The sequence below is a fragment of the Quercus suber genome, unplaced genomic scaffold (genome assembly GCF_002906115.3).
Source record: "Quercus suber isolate HL8 unplaced genomic scaffold, Cork oak 2.0 scaffold_526, whole genome shotgun sequence".
NCBI lineage: Eukaryota > Viridiplantae > Streptophyta > Magnoliopsida > Fagales > Fagaceae > Quercus > Quercus suber.
The window spans coordinates 230,815-251,404 of record NW_027069975.1 but is presented as its reverse complement, the minus strand read 5'-3'; the positions used below and the strand labels follow the sequence as shown (position 1 = coordinate 251,404).

General features: G+C 35.3%; 2 protein-coding genes across 2 annotated transcripts; both read right to left on the bottom strand.

The window, feature by feature from the left end:
* Nucleotides 1-5,634: 5,634 nt before the first annotated feature.
* On the bottom strand, nucleotides 5,635-17,090 carry LOC136063429 (cuscuta receptor 1-like). Its single transcript, XM_065763809.1, has 8 exons — nucleotides 16,283-17,090; nucleotides 16,120-16,127; nucleotides 6,777-6,805; nucleotides 6,604-6,613; nucleotides 6,415-6,530; nucleotides 6,091-6,157; nucleotides 5,919-5,993; nucleotides 5,635-5,778 (listed from the first exon to the last, which is right to left on the bottom strand). The coding sequence occupies exons 1-8, from the start codon at nucleotides 17,088-17,090 to the stop codon at nucleotides 5,635-5,637; spliced, it is 1,257 nt and encodes a 418-aa protein (XP_065619881.1).
* Nucleotides 17,091-17,105: 15 nt separating this feature from the next.
* LOC112034588 (receptor-like protein 1) lies at nucleotides 17,106-18,113 on the bottom strand. Its single transcript, XM_024067402.1, has one exon. The coding sequence runs from the start codon at nucleotides 18,111-18,113 to the stop codon at nucleotides 17,106-17,108; it is 1,008 nt and encodes a 335-aa protein (XP_023923170.1).
* Nucleotides 18,114-20,590: the final 2,477 nt, after the last annotated feature.

The following is a 20,590-nucleotide window of genomic DNA, read 5'->3' as shown; positions in this document are numbered from 1 at the left end:
CAACATGTACATCGTATAGTATTGAGGCCAGAATGTCTTATTATTCAAAATTTGAACAGTGACCATTTTGTACTGATAACTTTTTGGAATTACAGTGCAAGTCAATACATTTCAACTTAATATTACCTAGGCCTTCTCCCCAACCTCTGTGGATTAAATTGAGTCAGAATCTCTTGAGGACAATAGTAATATTCTATGTTTTGTCTCATAGTTTGGACAGAAAATATGGTGAATATAAACTTCAAAAAATGTTTTGATATGGATAATTGGATATTGAATATTATCTATTGCTCATGTAATGATATCACACTTCTAAACTGTTTTACTGCTTTACCTGTTGATTAATGAGTACATGTAAGCCCTCTCTAAGAGTTTTTCTACTTCTTTACATGTTGATTCATTAATACATATAAGCTCTTTCTAATTGTTTTTCTACTGCAATACCTGTAAATTAATTAGTACATATAAGCTCTTTCTAATTGTTTTTCTACTGCTCTACCTGTCGATTTATGAGTACAAATAGGCTCTTTCCAACCATATTATCTTTTTGCAGATGTTTGACTTCATTGTTCAGAAGCTTTATGCATTAAGAAAACCCAAAACAAATATCCAGATCCTTCAACAAAGTGTTATTTTAAAGTACATTTGAGTAGAATCTAAATACAGTGCTTAATAGGTCTTATGGGGCATTAGAATTTTATATAATTTTATCATATTTACTTTCATCTTTTTTTTTTTTTTTGGTTTTTGTTCTTCCTCCCTGTGTTTCTATTGACATGGATGATTTGTTAATTGATGTGTGTGCTGCTTGATTTTTCCTTTCTTTCTGAAGGAGATGGTGATGGGTTGGTTTGATCTTTCCATTGTCTGATTAGTATCTAACTTGTGAATTCGTCATAATCAAATGGTTATATTTTTTCTTTTGTTTGACTTATGACTGGAACATCTTTTTATTACTCAGTTTCTTATTTTGTTTAATATTATACGAAGGTGCATCTTGTGATACATCCTTTTCCATTGATTGTTGTCAATTCAAAACAATACTCTCTCCATCCCATATTATTGGTCTTGTCTAGAAACTCCAACTTTTTAAAGGAATGTCATTTAATGCATTGTTTTATAAATAAAAAGTGCACGTTTCCAACTACCCCCATAATTTAAACTCTAGGGAAAGAGGGATAGTGACTTTTTAAATAAAATAAGGTCAAGTGAGGAAAGTTATCAATAGTGTCCATAGATTTTTCAAAGATGATTATATTTTGGGACATCACAAAATAGAATAAAGGACCAACAATATGGGATGGAGGGAGTATGAATTCTTCTCTCACACACATCTTTATAGTTTTCCCTTTTGAACCTTGTTTATCTTTGGGGGAAATTGCACAGTAGCCTGATTGTTTTTTACGAGATAGGAAAACTTCACTTGTATGTGACCCGATTTTATGTGTATATCATTTTCCCTTGATCATGAGTCGGAGGGCTGATCAAATGCCATTATTATTGAGTCATTGTTGTCAAACTGTTCTGAAAAAGTTTTTGATCGTTACACAATCTTTTGTGAATCCCTAGCATCTATTCAGGTGTCATCTATATTTGTAAAGTGAGCAACTGATACAAGTAGGGCTGTGTTTTTGGTTTTACATGACTTGTTTTAGATATTTTTATGTTGCCATCATGTGTAAACTCATTCCTTAATTCTTTGTCCATAAGAATTTTTTTAATTCATAAAAAATGAGAAGTAGCAATATATCATATCATAGTTCTGGTTCTTGTTTCCCTGTTCAAGTGTGGGCTCGTTATAATTTAGCCTGGGTTTGGATACAGCTTAAAGCTGCGGCGCGTTTTGTTGTTCACGTTTTCTCCTTTTTTTTTTTTTTTTTTCCTGTGCAGTTGTTGACTTTGGGAGACAAAAGTTACTGTGCGTGCACTGTTCACGCACTGTTCATGCACTGTTCATGCAATATTTAATATTAAAAGTGGGTCCCACAACACTATTCACATATTTAAAAATTATTTTGCTATAGTGTTTTCAGCAACAATCAGTTTTTATCAACTTTCAGCAACAATAAGTGCTATCCAAACGGACCCTTAGTATATGATAACATGAACATGTAGGTATGTTATTTCCTTCCTCAAAGAACTTGGCAATGAGGTATATATTGAGGTCCATGCAGTGTACATCGACACAATGAGCAAAGTAAATACTGACAAATCAATTATCTATTGCTGAACTTAGTTTTGGTAGCAGGACTGAAGTGTTCACCAGTATGTTTATATTTTTATGAGGACTTGGGAATGGTCACTTGATCTTTAAACCGTTAGAATCATTTCATTCTCTGCTTTCTTTCTTTGTTTTGGTTCTTTGGATAATCTGTTGTTGTATTTTTTCGTTATATCTAATTATAGTTTGAAGGAATGCACCCTAGATAAATCGGGGAGCACCTGTTCAGAAGTAGAGGTTAAGAGCAGTTTTTTTGGGATTTTTTTTTTTGGGGGGGGGGGGGTGTTGTTTTGTAGAAGGGTAAAGATAAGAGAAGAAGAAGCAGAGATGACCCAATATGTTTCCTCACTCTCTTGTCTATTTTCTGATTTTTGTTTGAAATCTAACTTAAAGCTTGTTTCTTTTTCAGTTATTAACTAAAAAGGGAACAAGATGGGTAATATGGGTAATATCACCTCCCTTTTTCCCTGCGTCTACTGGAAACCAATTTTTGTGCACTTGTTCAGATCATTTGATTCACACAAGCATGCATTTGCACTTGTTCAGACCATTTGATTCACACAAGCATGCATATTTGAACATAAAAGCTCATAGCTTTATGTTAGTTTTGCTCATACATGCTCATGCTTGAACACATTTTGCTTACACATGCTCAAATTCACATTCATACATGAACACAGCTTACACAAATCCAACCTTTTGAATGCCCAAAACCTGAAACTAAAATCTTTGGACAAAGTTTAGCTATAAAATTAGTTGTAACTTAAAGCTATGAACTTACTTAATAAAATAAATATTACTATTATTTTAAAAATTTGACTGTTGAATTGCATGTTTTTTACATTTTTAATACACATGTCAAGTTTTGTGTCAATCGGATATTATTTAATGTATGATCTATAAGATTATATTTTATGCATAATTTTAAACTACAAAAACTTACAATTAAAATAATTTATTGATGACATAGCTATTGATCTTTAATTTTCTATAAATTTTGCAAGTATGGAGGATATACGAAGAAGATGTAATCCATCTTAATCCATGTTTTGCATATTTACATTTTAATACTCATTTTTCCAAAATCATGTTTTAATCCTAAAATGTCTCAAAAAATTGCATTTCAATCCCAAATCTTTTTCAAATTTGCATTTCAACCACAACCTTTTCCAAATTTGTATTTTGACCCCAAAACTTTTCCAAAATTGTGTTTTGACCTTGAATTTTTTTCAAAATTGCATTTTGGCCCTCAAACTTTTATAAATTGCATTTTGGCCCCTAGGGTCACCAAATTCCCCTTTCTAAGTTCTTTGAATGAATGAAGTGTTTTGTTGGTTAATAAATTCACATGTTGATAGGTCAAAATTGAATGATATTCTCTTTGAGATTCACAAGTTTATCCATGGCCCAATCAAGCTAACATGCTCCCCCCTCCCCATTTAGCACTAATATTCTGGCTTTTTATGTTTGTGCATGAGAAATGAGAAAAATGGAGGATAACAACAAGGTACCATTTGTCTACTCGTTTTTTTTACGTTGTAAATATATTCACATGCTAGTTATGCAGTAAATATCTTACTCACATGCTAATTAAGCATAGGTAAATTTAGCCTTCACATGCTATGTATATATATTTATCATGCTTTGATTGAAAATATTCTTTGACTTAAATATTCACATGATATGTTATAAGTAAATAAATACTCACATGTATATATTTGTATTGTTTGCAAAACTTTTTTTTCAAAAAATCAAAATCTCAAGTGTCTTATTTCTTCTCCAAAAGATAATGTTTGAATTAAATAAAAATGAGGTACTATCCTTTGGATAGGCGTTGTGGGGTGTCTAACACCTTCCCCACACGTAACCAAACTTCCTAGTCCAAGATCTTGGTTCGAGATTTTTGGCTTACCTTAATTAACAAACACTTTAAAGTTGGTTTAGTTAATTAGGTAACTTAAATTGAATTAGACCCATAGGTGACTAGGAATGGCAACGGGTCGGGTTTGGGGTGGGTTTCTTTAAACCTGAACCCAACTTGCCCCCAAAACCTGAACTCGCCCCGTTTACTAAACGGGTCTTTTTACGTCCAAACCAGCCCCATTGAGCCCTGCCTGCCATGCCCCTTTATTGCCTAATCTGAAGTCCCTGAAGGGCCTAAATCATGGCCTAATTAAAAAAAAATATCAATAGCATTTGGTAGCAAAATCACACAAATCTACAATAATTTAATTTCAGATTTCTCATTTTCCCTTTCAAAATCACAAACCCAAATACAGAAATCCTAAATACATAAAAATCCTTCATTTTTCCTTTTACACCAACACAAAACAAGATCTGCCCTTTACAACCTGAAAGATACCACTGTTTCAGCCCCGCTAAAACTCCAAAAACAAAACCACAACACTCTTGGAATACCCAACAAAAATCCCTCCTTTTTCCAATCAAGGTGAGGTGAGGGTGGCAGGGAGGAGGGAGCAGCGTTTGTGGTGGGGTGGAGGAGTGGGTGGCGCGGTGAGGGAGGCAGGGTGGATGGACTTGTGAGGTGGAGAGATGACTGGCAGCAGTGAGGTGGAGGAGGGCTTAGGGAGCGAGTGAGAGTGAGGGAAAGGGAGGTGGTTGGACTTAAGATGAGTGAGATTGATGAGAATGAGGGATTAGGATTAGGGTTAGAAATAGTTAGTATTTATAGTTAGGATTTTTTTTAAATTTTTTTAATATAACCCGAACTCGCTACGGGTTGGGTTTTAAAAACCCAAACTTGCCCCATTTACTTAGCGGGTTGGGTACTCATGGGTCGGGCAATTTTTTCCATTCCTATAGGTGACCAATCACACCTAATACAAAACCAATGGTTGGTGGCAACTCTTAAAATAAAAGTAAGAAAAAAGGACTCACAAACACACCTCACGTTGGAAACACATGCACATAAAGAGTCACGTCGCCAAGGACTCAATGTGCGATAAACCAAAAGAAATTGGGGAGTTGTTCTAAATTAGCTTTTTTCCCTTTTTTGGGGTGTCCGCAAGTCAAAAATAAAAATTTATTTGAAAATCACTAAAAGTTGAAAACAAATGAAATCCTTTTATTTTTAGTATATCATAATTCAAAAGTGACCGAAAGAAGGAAATGTAGTATGATTTGTGAAACTGAGAGAGAAGTGTAGTTTTTGTTTCCCTTGATTTCTTCTTAATCCCCAAAGTTGGTTTGCAGCCAAAATGGTCTAAAAATCCAGTTGTCCTTAATTCATAACATGAAGCTGTAAAGACTAAAGAGATGCCAAGTTGGCACTGTCTTCTCAATTTGGTGTTTTGGGCTTTGCTGGTGCAGAAGGTTCGGCACTTCTTAAAGTCTGTGGAAGTTTGATCTGCTCATGCTATCTAACTTCCCCCAAATTGTCTTGGGTTTTGCTCCTATGGAAGGGGGACACTTCTAAAAGGCTGTGAGAGTTTGAATCTGCTCAGCCTATCTAACTTCTTCAAGGTGGTTAAGTTCTTTGAGGCATGGCTAGTGATGTTAGCCAAAATCAACATCTTTGCACCCTCATCCAAGTATGGCTGTTTACGCAACAACAAATAAAACATCAACAACAATAATAATAATAGTAGAACTAATGCTTTAGGTTTAAATGTTTTAGAAATAAAAAATGCACTTTCAGAAAACTTGTAAGTTCCTCGGGCAATGACAAGTTAGAAACCTCAGTTTCCTTTTCCACACCTTCACTAGCCATATGTATGAAGTTTAAAACCCCGTTTCTTAGTAGCTTAAAACCCTAGCAAAGCAAGAAAAAATTATGTTAGCAGATCAAAACCTACAAGAAAGATTACTTTTGAGTACAAACACGAATAGAACCATACAAGAGAACATACCTCAACAAAAGATATGTGCAATGTAAGAACAAAATGACTTCCATAAGACTGCCCATTTATTTCCGTCCTAACATAGAGTTAATCCAATAGTTAGCCTTTTTGCATTGAAACTATTCAATTAAGTAAAATGAGCATTAAGAACAAGGAAGAGAGACGTAAAGAAAACCGTACATTGAATAAAGTATGGGCTATCTTAACTAAAAATGTGACACAACTGTTATGCACAATACAACGAAGTAATTAATTTTTATTAATAAGGATAACAAGATCAAATTGATGTGAATCAAGTAAACTTTAAAATGCATTTATTTTTTTTCAACAAACTTTTGAAAAGTAGAAGAAAACTCTTCAAAATTGGACACGTTATGAGCCTCAACATTTTCTTCCGTGTTAGGCAATAAATTGTGGATACTATCTTTGGATATTGCACTCATAAATGCCTGCACATATTTATGACATTTTTAGGAGTTTTATTAGAAAAGATTAAGTAGTTTAAAACAACTATTAGTTTACCTGCACATATCTATGACATTTTTAAGAGTTTTATTAGAAATGATTACATAGATTAAAAGAAACATTAGTTTATCTCTATCATGAGTTTCTTGCCAAGCTCCTGAAGATGCTGTCTTCTTTGACATAAATGCTCTAAAAAGCGATTAAATAGTCCATCTTGATTAGTGTCAAACCTCCTGTGACCAAAGCTAATTATACAAACCTGCAAAAACATCACAACAACATTTGATTAATGCAAACTAATTATAAAAGCAAAGTAAAATTTTGCTATAGATGATATGCAACCAAGTGATGTAACTTAGTTGAGTCACTTGGTTGGCATATCACCTATTGCAGGATTTTGTTTTGCCTTTTATAATGAGCTTGCATTAATCCAATGTTGTTGAGATGTTTTTGAAAAGTTTGTATAATTATTTTTGGCCACAAGAGCTTTTGACATTAATCAAGATGGACTATTTAATTGCTTTTTAGAGCATTTATGTCAAAGAATATAGCATTTTCAGAAGGTTGGCAGGTACTCACGATGCAGATAAACTAATATGTGCAAGTAAACTAATGTTTGTTTTAAACTACCTAATTTTTTCTAATAAAACTCTTAAGGACGTCATAAATATGTGCATGTATACATGTGTGCGATATCCAAATATACTGTCCACAATTTATTGTCGGCCATGGAAGAAAATGTTGAGGCTTATGATGTGTTCAATTTTGAAGAGTTTTCTTTTGCTTTTCAAAAGTTTGTTGAAAGAAGGTAAATGTATTGTGAAGCTTACTTGGTTCACATCAATTTGATCTTGTTATACTTATCAATAAAAATTAATTACTTTATTGTATTGTGCGTAACAATTGTGTCATATTTTTAGTTAAGATAAACACATACTTCATTCAATGTATTGGTTACTTTTAAGTCCCTCCTCCCTTGCCCTATGCTCATTTTACTTAGCTGAATAGTTTTAATGCAAAAATGCCAACTATTGGGTTAATTCTGTGTAGGACGGAAATGAGTGAGCAGTCTTAAAGAGGTCATTTTGTTCTTATATTTCACATATCTTGTGTTGAGGTATGTTTCCTTGTATGGTTCTATTCGTGTTTTTACTCAAAACAATTTTTCTTGTATGTTTTAATTTGCTGGCATGATTCTTTCTTGCTTTATTAGGGTTTTAAGCAACCAAGAAATAGGGTTTTAAACTTCATCTATATAACTAGGGAAGGTGTGAAAAATGAAATTGAGGTCTCTAATTTGTCATTGTGTGTGGAGCTTACAAGTTTTCTAGAAGATGTAGTTTTTCTTTTTAAACCTAAAGCATTAGTTTTACTATTATTATTATTGATGTTTTTATTTGTTGCATAAACAACCATACTTGGATGAGGATGCAAAGATGTTGATTTTGGCTAGCTACTTCACTAGCCATGCCTCAAAAAACTTGATCACCTTGAAGAAGTTAGTTAGATAGGATGAGCAGATTCAAACTCTTAAGAGTCTTTTAGGAGTGTCCCTCCCACCTTCTACAGTAGCAAAGCCAAAATTTGGGGGAAGTACATAGCATGAGCAGTCCCAAAATTTCATAGACTTCTAGTGCCCAGCATTTTGCACCAGCAAAGCCCAAGATGCCAAATTTGGGGCAACACACATTCCAATTTTCCACCCCAATTTTCACAATTAACACACAGAAGGTCCAAGACCCCAACTTTGCAACACAAATTACAATTTCCACAATACCACAATCAATGCAGCATATAAACAAATACCACCATCTTGTAGTTTGCCACCACCATCGGTCCATCGGTGAAGAAATAGATCTATCTCGAAAAGGCTCTCTCTCCTTAAGATACTAGAAAATAATGGTATGAAATACACTACCATGACACAAATAACTGATGTTTCTTTTAAACAAACGTCAATTATTTGGTGAAGTGACATTTAAATGGAATGCTAATGTTGGTCTTGTTTTATGGGAATTAGGAATTCAAGACCATTGTAGATGTTGTATTTTGTCCACCCTCGATTCGTGTGCCAGACCCTTAAAAATCCAAAAATACTAACTTTTCACCGTGGGACTACGAAAACATCTAGATTGACGTGGCACAACCCGTTCGGGCATTAGAGCACTCAAAGTGCCTTTTCAAGTCAAAATGACCAAAATGCTCGTGGCCAACCCTAGGTTGACCAAAAGTCATAGTTTTTCAAAATCACCCCAAAACTTCATTTTTCATGTTTATATATCAAACTCGAGCTATTTGGAGATTTTTTTTGTCTAACTTTGACCAAATTTGACCTAGAGTTGACTCCCGGGGCACTATAAACCCTAATTTTGATTCGACCATCAGAACGGGTTGAAACCAACGCCATTCCAAAGATTATTGAATTTCCTTTACAACAACTACTCATGGGTTGAAATTGGAGTTAAAACGATTGATCTCATTGTTGTAATTTCCATTTCTTTAGTGTTCTAGAAACTAGATATTCATATCTTTGCAGGGACACCAAGACCAATTCAATCGTAGGCTGGGAAGGCCTTCAAATACGCCTTTGAAGTCAAGCGGGAATAGGATAGAATTGCTGATGTCAGCATACTAGCCCTGGCGCACCCTAAAGGGCCGCTGGAGCTGGCTGGTGGCCCCTAAGGGTGCGCTCCGAGCTGAACAATCACAAAAAAGTTATAAATACCCCTTGAACCCCAGGAAAAAAGGAAAAAAAAAAAAAAAAAAAAAACAAAAAGAGAAGATTTTTAGGCAATTTGGAGCATTTTCTGGGTAGATTTTTTTTTTCTCTCTCTCTCTCTCTCTCTCTCTCTCTCTATAATTCTCTAAAAAAACACACAAAAACCTTTGATCTCTCTCTCTCTCTCTCTACATGCATTTAATTTTATAGCTTTTTATTGCTTTCTTTTGATTTATAACATGTTTTATAGATTTTCCTAATATATCTCTTGTTTTATCTTGCTTCTTAGCATGTTTTATAGCTTTCTTAGCATGTTTACTTGTTTTCTAACATGTTTTATTGCTTTGATGTTGTTGGCCTAGGCTTCTTGGCTAGGATATGTCTATATTTCATTTTTGTGCTTAAATATATATGTTTAGGTGCTTGTGCTTAGATCTACAAGTTTATGTGCTTTTTACCATGTTTTTGTGTTTGGATCTACATGTTCATGTGCTTAAAGCTTTGTTTGGATGCTATGCCTAGATCTAGTGGTCTTGGCCTACACCTGTACACCCATTGTTTCAATAAAGGGTTTGAATTATTTTCCTTTATGCATGTGTTTGCTCTTCCAGGTTTTTATGCTTTAGATCCATGCTTGTTTGCTTGGATCTAGGCCATTGCCATGTTCTTTCTTGTTTTCCCTTTATGGATTTGTTGCTTGTTGGTCTTTGGGGCCACTTGCTTGTTTGGTTGCATCCGCCCTTTTGGTGGCTTGTTTGGATGCAACCGTGTTGGGAGTACATCCTAGTGATTTTTGGCATGTTTGCCACATGCCTTCTTTCCTCTGCTTAGCTTGCATGTTAGGGTTTCTTGTGTTAGCCTCTTAATGGGCCTTATAACATGTTTACCCTTCCTCTTTGTGTGATAACGTGTTTGCTATGCTTGCTTTGTGCCATCTTTGGCTTTCTTCGCTTTGTTTGCATCTTTGCATCTTTGTTTATATGTTCATGCATGTGTCTTTGTGTGCTTGTTTGTGTCATCAAGCCTAGTTCCCATTCATAATCTCGTGTGGGTTCATACCCGTCTTTTGTACATGAGATCTCGAGTCCCTCTTTGGAACTTTGTGTGATGGTACACGTGTTGTCCGTACTTCAATATAATGGAATTACGGATACCAATCCAGGACACCCTCTTTTGCTTGATAACATGTTTGTTTGATAACATGCTTGTTTGCCCCTTTGGGTGCTTTCTTTGTTTCTTTGCTTTCTCTTTTCCTTGTCTGCTGGCCTTGTGTTTCTTTTGTTGCATGTACATGCTTGGAGCGAGGGCACAACTTTTGAAGTGCAAGCTAAAAAGGACAAGAATGCAATCAAGAAGACCCAGCTTTTCCATTCATTTTTTGCTGTCAGGGTTTCTCTGACAAGATGGTTGTCATGCATTAAGTTTCAATTTGCAAAGGAGTCATTAAATTTCAAATGGAATGGAAACCCCTTCATCTGTTAACTTTGGAACCAGCTCTAGTCTGATTTGTATGTTTTTCCTCCATTGTGTGGGGCCACTTGTCCTTTCAAGTAGAGGGAGAAACTGTTGAAATTACCCAACAGAAATAGGTGCCAACTTGGCAAAATGGGGAGCTTTCACATTTGAAGTATTTGACTTAATTCTAAATTCTAATACTGTACCATTTTGTCTGCCTTGTAAAGATGCTGAGACACCTTTTGCCATGTGTGTCGTGATATTACTGCGATCTAAAATCCTGTGGTCAATCATGCGATCTAGATTTATTAGTTGTAGTTCTATCTTGTATAAATTGGATATCGTTTTGCATATATGAATTTGGATGGAGTTATTTTTTCCAAACCATTCCAAAAGAAAAGTGCTTGCTCCATCTTGATAATTAGACCTCTTCTAGAAATTGGAGCAACTGTCTCCAGGTCAATACAAATTTCAGCAGATCTTGTATATATTCCATTAATTCAATACAATCAGGTATTTTCAAAGTGTAAATCTTGATACACTGCTAGCACACCTCGTTGGTTGGATGAATTTATTTAAAAAAAAAAAAAAAATCAAATTCAAAGAAACGTTAAAGAAGAGAAGACACTGTCAACTTGGCACCTCTTTAGTCTTTAAAGCTTCATGTTATGAATTAAGGACAATTGGCTTTTTAGACCATTTTGGCTGCAAACCAACTTTGGGGATTAAGAAGAAATCAATGGAAAAAAAAACTGACACTTCTCTTGCAGTTTCACAAACCGTACAACATTTCCTTCTCATTCTGAATTTGACTATAAGTTCGTTTAGATTGGAAAAATATTATGTGTCAATCACTTTTAAATTGTGATATACTAAAAACAAAATGATTTCATTTGTTTTAAACTTTGTGATTTTCACATAAATTTTTATTTTTGTCACTACAAGACAACCACAAAGTGGTCAAGATAATATCATCCACAATATTTTCACATCGGACGGTTGTTAATCCAATCATGGGCACCACACAACATGCATGATGCGCACAAATTGTGCCACATGGGTCGGTAGCATCCATATATTTTCTAAAAGAATTCATATACTAAAAGGACTAACACAATGCATCTATCAAACGCTTAGATTAGAAGAATCAGATTAGAGGTAATTTTGCCGCAAATGCATTGCTTTGGATTAATCTAGCAACAAGACCAACATAATTATTCTCCTATACATTTTTTGATTGGTGAATTACCGAGATATCAATTTCTACCACTCATCTTGTCTCCATTTCTCCCTTTAGATAAAACACACAAGAGGGAGAAAATATATTGAAAGATTTATCCTTTTTATATAAAATAAAAATAAAAACTACACAAAAAACGGATAAAAATGTATATAAAATAAAATTATTACATTAAGTAAAATAGGATATAAAGGAAGCAAGCAAGATGCCCATGCACCACAAGGTGTTAGAACCATTGGGGTATCACCTGATCAACATGATTATTCCAGCGAACTTGATAAACTGAAATTCTGTGTATATATATATGTGTGTGTGTGTGTATGGATTAGGCCCCCGGCCACCAGTGATGGAGTAATTATTGTATAATTCGGGAGCATGCTTCCTTCTCTCACATGAGAAGTGGACCCTCCACGTGGGAGGAGGGAGCAATGCTCCCGAACTACCCAAAAAATTTATTTGGTGACATGATCCAATGTCCAATTTTATAATGTAAATAGCCTTCAACAAGCATAAGAAATGCATCATATGAGAATATAACATTTTAGAGCATATAGTTTCAACAAAAATTAAAAACTTTATACTAATAAAAAATAAAACTTTGGGTGGTATATGTGTACTATAAATTTTATTATGAACTTTTATTGGTATACATTGTACTTGCAATATAAACAAAGAATTTCTCTCTTATTATTATTATAAATTTTATATAGTGAAGTAGATATTTGTGATAGGACAAAGTTTAGCTACAAAATTTGTTGTAGCCTAATACTACAACCTTATTCAATATTGAATTCAAGGTTGGTAGCTAAAACTTGAGAATAGGAGAAAACTTGAGAAGGTGATTCTATTTAGCATTTAATGTTTCTCCAGTTTTAGTAAAATTTTATTGATAATATTTTTAGTATAATATGCGTTATATGATATTAAACGTTTATTGCCTTAAGGTTAGGTCAAGGTTTGCTATGCATAATGAAAATTTATATAATTATATGAATAGATAATAGAATAAACATATGTTGTTAGCACAATAATGTTTGCTACGATTTACAAACTATATGGATATATATATATATATATATATTCTTTTATACAAATATCAGAGATTTTACCTTTATTTATTTATTTATTTATTTATTTTTTATATAAAATAGAATTTCTACTCTAACCTAATCTAAGTGTATATGTGTGTGAAACTTTCTCCTGGAGACTTGAACCCCGGCCCTTACTCCCATACCCTACAAGCACTTATATTTGTGGAGTGACCACTGTACCAAGGGTGTGCGGTGGTAGAGATTTTACCAGTTGAGGTAATTAGAACCCACATATGGATATATATAATAGAATACAAATATGTGATGATAGTTCTTTATCATCAGACAAAGACACCAATTAATTTTTGGTGTAGGCAGAGATTGAACCCCAAATCTTTTATACAAATATAAGAGATTTTACCTTTATTTATTTATTTTTTATATAAGATAGAATTTCTACTCTAACCTAATCTAAGTGTATATGTGTGTAAAACTCTCTCTTGGAGACTTGAACCCCGGCTCTTACTCCCATACCCTACAAGTACTTATATTTGTGGAGTGACCACTGCACCAAAGGTGTGCGGTGGTAGAGATTTTACCAGTTGAGGTAATTGAAACCCACATAAAGATATATATAATAGAATACAAATATGTTGTTACTGCAATGTGGACAACATATTCTATTTGGCCCATCTAATGATAAATTCTTAGTTATATCATTGTTGGGTTTTTAATTGGCCTCAGTTAATTAATTAAATTTCTCAAGTTGATTAATTAGTCAAATTACATGCAAATCAAATTAAGGCACAATCAAATCACCAAACTAAATTAGAGTGCAATGGAAAATAAGTTTGACATGATGGTTTGATCACGATGGGGAAAACACTAGCAGGCAAAACCCTACTGGTAAATTTCAGGAGACTACTCTTGAAAAATCCACTAAAAAGAAAAAAACGGTTACAAGTACAAAGAATCTTACCCTATAGGCCTCTCCTGAAGTACCAACCTTAACAAAGTGAACAACTGTACTTTCGTTAAAAATATGAAGTTGAGCTAAGTTGAAGTATTTTTGTATAAGTTTATAGGAAAATCGATTAATACAAACTATACACATTTAGTTATAAAAAATGTGCACTTTTTAGAATATATATATATATATATTTTTTTTTTTGAGGAAAAACTTTTTATAATATTTTTGTAATGTATATAACAATCAAGAGTTTAATTTTATATACCTATAATGTATGATACAGTTCACATAATTTTGCCAACTATAATTATTTTAGAAGCCACATGTGGTGGTTTAGAAGTCCATGGCAACCTAGGCAAGCCACTCTAGAAAGAAACCAGCCTACATCAGTCTTTCCTCGAGGCTCTGGGCCTTATTGGCAGCAAACCCAATCCGCATTCACCACCAAGACCCCAAAATATTGCCAAGCCCACCATCCAATACCCTTTCCTTTTTTTTTTTTGAGAAACAACCAATACCCTGTCCTTGATGAGGGCTACGCTAAATTTTTGATTCAGTTAAAGTTTGGTCCAAAGCTTAAGAAGTCCAATTCTAGCTTTATCAATAGTTTGAATGCAATTCACTCACTGGTGTCTATATGTTGCTTACCAATTTTTCATAGATTTCTTTGAGAGGTTATGAACTTAATGAAACTGCAAACAGGGTTTATGGCCTCCCTGATGATTCATGAGCTACCCAATGTTTAGCAATTCAGTTAGCTCAAGCTTTTGTAGTGAATTCTAGTTAACACAATTGGAAATTTTTTTTTTGTCAAATAAGAGATTTGGAGATTGATCACCGCCTACATCAAAAACTAATTGTTGTCTTAATTTGATGAAGAATAATCATCAGAAGCAGACACATAGGTTGAAACTATCTCTTAAAAAAAAAGGAAAAAAATGTTCAAGCTCTTGTAAAAGCCATTTAGCTGAACTCAACTTTTTTTCCTGTTATTACTTGAGATTATTGTTAGGATAATTTTGTTCATTAAAATTTTATATTGTCCAACTAATTTAAATAATTAGTTGTAATAAAGTTTATAGTATTTTTATCACCACTCTTTAAATAGTAGTGTGAATTAATTGAGTAATACGTCATATTCTTAATATATCAATAAAATATTTCCATAACTCAACAATTTACATTGTTTGATTTAATGATTTTTCCCATTCAAGACATAAAATAAAGTTCAAACTAATTTTCTTAACGTTAATAGTATCATGTACAATCAGATAAAAATAAAAATTCATATACAACTGTGGGGCCAGAATATTGGGCGGCCTCAGCCCACTCCAAGCCAGGCCCAAAACGCCCACGCCGAGGATTCATGAGTGGTCCGAGGATGAAAGCGCGAAGACCGACTCCCGAGGACAGCCGCTCCTCGAGCGGCTGTCCTCGGGCATTCGAGACCTTGGGGGAACACGAGGGCCATCCCACCAGAGGACGCTTTGAATATCCGAGGAGGAGAGGGCCCAGTACCACGCGTCGGCGACAGGAGAACGACGAAGGATCAAGCCTGAGGTGAACTGTCACTTCTGCATTGAATGCGCTCACCTAACCCCCCTGGCCGCATTAATGGGGATGTAACCCCTCCTTGACAGGGCAGCATCGATCAGGGTGAGCCACTGGAGCATGGATAAGACCTCTGATGGGACGGACGATCAGAGCAGAGGCCAGTGGATGATCAGCAGAAGGAAGGATATAAGAAAGAGGAGCAAGAGAAGAAATGGAGGAACTTGAAGGAGAGGGGTCTCCTCAGACGAGTACCGAGGAGTTATCTTCAGTTGTAAACTGGGCTCACTCCCCTTCAATGAAAAGGAAATGATTTTTATCCCGTTGCTAGTCTGTTAGGGCCTAAACCTTTAACCCAATCTCTAAAAAAAAAGTATTGTTAGGGAACCTTTACAAAATGAGTCCCTACAACAACAAAATAGGTAGTACACATGAACCATATACACAAACTTTCTGCAAGTTATTAGAAAATGAAATTATAACATACCCATACTGTATGGGCCATACAGGACATTGACTTGTTACAAAATTACAATACAAATGAGACAAGTGTAAGTGAAATCCTTGTTTCATAACAGAATAACCATTATTCATAACCAAAACATACATATAATTCTGAAAAAAGGAAAAACGAAAAACGACATACATATAATTATTTATCAATACCCCACCAAATGAGGTTCCTACAGAATGAGAGTCTATCTAATGAAACATACGGTTTGATAACCTTTTCAAGGTTTTGGAAGCAAAATAATAACACCAAAACATACGATCCTCAACCAAATTGAAGCTCTGCTGCCGCCAATGAGGATTAATGTAAAGAATACTCACTACACCCAAGAAGAAAACAGTGAAAGATACCAGAAAACTTGTAGAGAAGACTGGAAGATCTACTTCATACCATTTTCTGTCACTTGCCTTGGAGGAGTTTTGTGGTGATGGCGGTGACACAATGACATCGCTGCAGCTTTTCTCAAGTGGTGGACCACAAAGAAATGGATTTCCTTCGTAGCTACTCTTTTCAAATGTTGCAAATTGTGCTTTCATGTCTGGAAGTTTACCTGATAAATTGTTGTGAGACACATTGAAAACTTCAAGAGAGGTCAAGTCAATCAATGCAGTAGGAATTTCTCCACTCAAATGGTTGTGAGAAAGGTCTAAGCTCTCCAACTGAGTCAACTCTGAGAATGTTTCAGGAATGGAACCTGTCAACTGATTATAAGACAAGTTCAGTGCATGAATTAAAGATAACTGTCCTAGCTCTGATGGGATTTCACCTGTTAACTTGTTGAATGACAAATTCAATCCAGACATGATATCAAGGATGGATCCCTGGTAAGAGTTAGACCTATATTTTGTAACAAAATAGATCCCAACTTCACCAATATCCATAAATGGCTCTTGAATTGAAAATTTCCAATTGAGAAGATGTTTATATATTGGGTAAACGTAAGCAATTACAGGCCCAGAATAAAAGCTAGGTGAATATTCAGAATCTATAGCACCTAGCTTCCAAAGGCTTACGTTGTAAAAGCAATATGGTATTGTCCCAGAAAAAAAGTTCTTAGAAAGATCCATTATGCCAATATTCTTCTACTGACATAACTGCCTCGGAATAATACCACTAAAATAGTTGCCACTCAACAAAAGTATTCTTAAGTTAGAAGGTCCATCAATTTCATCAGGAATGCTACCAAAAAACCTATTATCTTTAATGTCTAATGTCGTGAGGGATGATGAATTAAAAACAGCTTTGGGTAATGTTCCCGTGAGATTGTTCCCTCGCAAAAGTATGTGCGTAACACTATGTGCATTAAAGCCAGGGGGAAGAAATATTGGAATTATGTTCGTAAGCGTAACTATGCGCGTAAGCGTAACTATGCGCGTAAGCGTAACACTTTGTACATTGAAGCAAGAGGGAAATGATCCTGAAAGCAAGTTATGAGAAATGTCTATTATAACATAGTGACCTAATTCACATGGAACCCGACCTTCAAAAAGGTTGTCACTCATGAAAAGAAAGGGTGGTGTCTTCAAGGTACTGTTTCCTATCCATTCAGGAATCATACCCGACATGTAATTGTTGCTAATATCTATGGCCATCGAGCTTATCAATGGTAGAGTACCTTTGAAATGATTGTTGTTCAATATTAATAAATCTACTTTAGATAGGTTGGCGAGCTTTGAGAAAATTTCACCATGAAAGTTATTATTAGATAAATTTATAATCTCCAAGAAGGTTTGATTGGCAAATGATTTCATTGGCAACTCTCCAGAAATATTATTGACGGACAAATCCAATCGCTTCAAATTACTCATGTCACCAATTGAGGATGGGAGATTACCTTCAATATGATTTTGGGACAAATTCAGGAATTCTAATTTTGGAATCATCTTTCCGATATTTTTTGGAAGTTCCCCATCTAAGTGATTTTCTGAGACATCCAACCAAAAAAGATCGTTGTGATATGGTGGCAAATATAATTGACCTGTGAAAGAGTTACCCTGAAGATTTAGCAGTCCTAGCCCAGTATTGTTTTCAATCAACCAGGTGGGGAAGCTTCCATTCAACATATTGCGAGAGATATCAACTGCTTCCATTCAACATATCGGCAACACCATTGCCACAATTGAGAATTTTTTTTTTTTTTTTTTTTTTTTTTTAGAAATGAAGTGCACACAAATTTTGCAATATTTTTACAACAAATTCTAAGTATCAGGTTGTTACTTATTGTTATTGTTGGATTAAAATAGTAATCTCAATGTTAAATTTAAATTTGAATTAATAATAACCAGTTACCTGTAATTTGTTGTAAAAATATTGTAAAAATATTGTGTACGTAGCACATTATATATATTTTTTAAATTCCTTCCAGATTTCGGTATTCACTTTTTTTTTTTCCACTCCAATTTTCGGCAATAGTATTGCCACAATAGGGACAAATTTTTTCTAGTTTGTTTGGGGCACCACTCAGAGCACTTCGTTTCACAGTGCCCGGGCAGATATTTGGGCAGCGAATTACGGCAACAGTGTTGCCGTAATTCACAATTTTTCTCTCTCCACCTTTTCCCCCTTTCTCTCTCCTACTTTTCTTGGAATTTCGGCAACACTGTTGCCGAAATTCAATCTCTCTCCTTAAATTCCCAAATAACTTGTAACAGTACCTATAACGCAAATATGTTTCAAAATTAGCAATATTTAGCCAAAAGACTCTCAATAAATGGGTCTTTTTTTTCAACACTTCGATAGACGTGTTCAACTTGGAATTGCAAAAACAATGAATAAGTAATACTAGTCTATGATAGTATTTTGGAGTTTTATAAAATAGGGATAAATTTGGAAAGACGAAGCTGTGAAATGACAAGGGGTTGGCTTTAGATTAGATACTTTAACGGTTGTATAATTTGATAAATATTCGTAAAATATAAGAAGAGAATAAGAATTCAATAGTGAAAGTGAGAGAAATCAAGTTCTGCATATCCCACTCAACCAAGAGTCAAATGAGAAATTGGCAAAATCTTTAGGTCTGAATTTGTTGATTCAATTACAGTTCTCACTTCTCATTCAATCAAAAGTGCACTTGGTGGAGCGAGATAATCATCTCAATTGAGCCAATGTTTGGCGAGAGTTAAATTCTATGTTTTTTCTACAGAATTTTTCGGGCTTTGTTGACATATTTGACATGGTTTCATTTACCTAACGGTCAACTAATTTTTGAAATGGAACACCTAATTAGTGTCCTTTCATGGTGCCAATTTATTTGAAACCTCACAACATCCATAAATAAAGGATAAGTTCATTATTTTCTACCAAACACATTTTCATAATAAATTCTTGAGTATTTTCAGAATTGCTTTGGGCAGATACTCAGACTTGGTTAATCTTAGCAACTCTTTGAATAAGGGCAAATCTAGTCTTAAAGAAAAAGTTTTATACGGTTCAAAGCCTTCAATATGCTCTTCCCTTCCCTACTATCCCTAACAATAACTAATTCGCCGTCAAATTTCCAAATTAATAGTACTAATCATGCAACGTGCAGGAAAAATAGACGATTTTTTTTTTGTTAAGCAAAAAATAAAAATATATAGTAGATGAGATTCATAAGTTTTAGTCATAAATTCTTTTTAAAATAATATGATTACTTTCTAATAAAATATAGTTGATATAATTTATTATATGGGATAATTACAGTAAATCCTAGGATTATCTGGAGGATTGGGAATTCAAATGATGCCTCAGGATCCTGGCTCGGAGGGGCAACTTCGGGAGACTCCTTCTCGGCAAGAGGAGCCTGGGAGTCGGCAGGAGGAGCCTGGGGTCAGCATGGGGCTTTACCACGTCCTGGGGCACTTCTGGGTTACTGGTTTCTCCTCTCCCCAAAGCCCCTTGGTACTCAGCCTCCTCAGTGGACTTGTCCAATGGAGTTGAGTCGTTGGCGGCACTAGCCTAGCCTTTGTCTGTCACTTTGGGGGCGGTGCCAGCATCGAAGTTAGCGGGGATAGCCTCACAAATGGCAGGGGGATAGTACACCCTCTCAGCCCTCCTAAGATTAGACGAAACCTCAACCCCAGCTTGGTTGAGGGCCTCATTCCAAGTTTGAAAGCAATAGTGTCTGCATACTTCAGGTACTTGAGCTTTGAGACTAGCCTCAGTCTTAGCCACCCCCTCAGCAAAAGCCTCCTCCTCCGCCTGCTCCCTAGAGCTCTTAGCCTCAGTCCTCACAAACTCAGCCTCTACTTTGGCCCTCACGGCCTCGTCCCTAGCATACTCGGCAACACCTCTAGCCTCCTCTGCGTCAACCAGTTTCTTCTTCAGGTCGGCGATATGCTCGTTGGCAATCTGCAGCTGACCCTCAACTTCCCGCAAATGCCCTGTCTGGTCCTTGGCCTGCTTTCTAGCGCCGACTAGGCCGAACTCCGTGCTGTCCCAGGCCCTCTTCGCTTCCTTCAACTCCTCCCTCGCCTTCTTAAGGTCAGCCTCAAAGTGCTTAAGGGTATTCGCGGCATCCAAGTGCTTGTTGTGTTCCTAGTCTAGGGCCCTACTCTGGCTATTGGCCTCCTCCTCCAGCCTAAAAGTG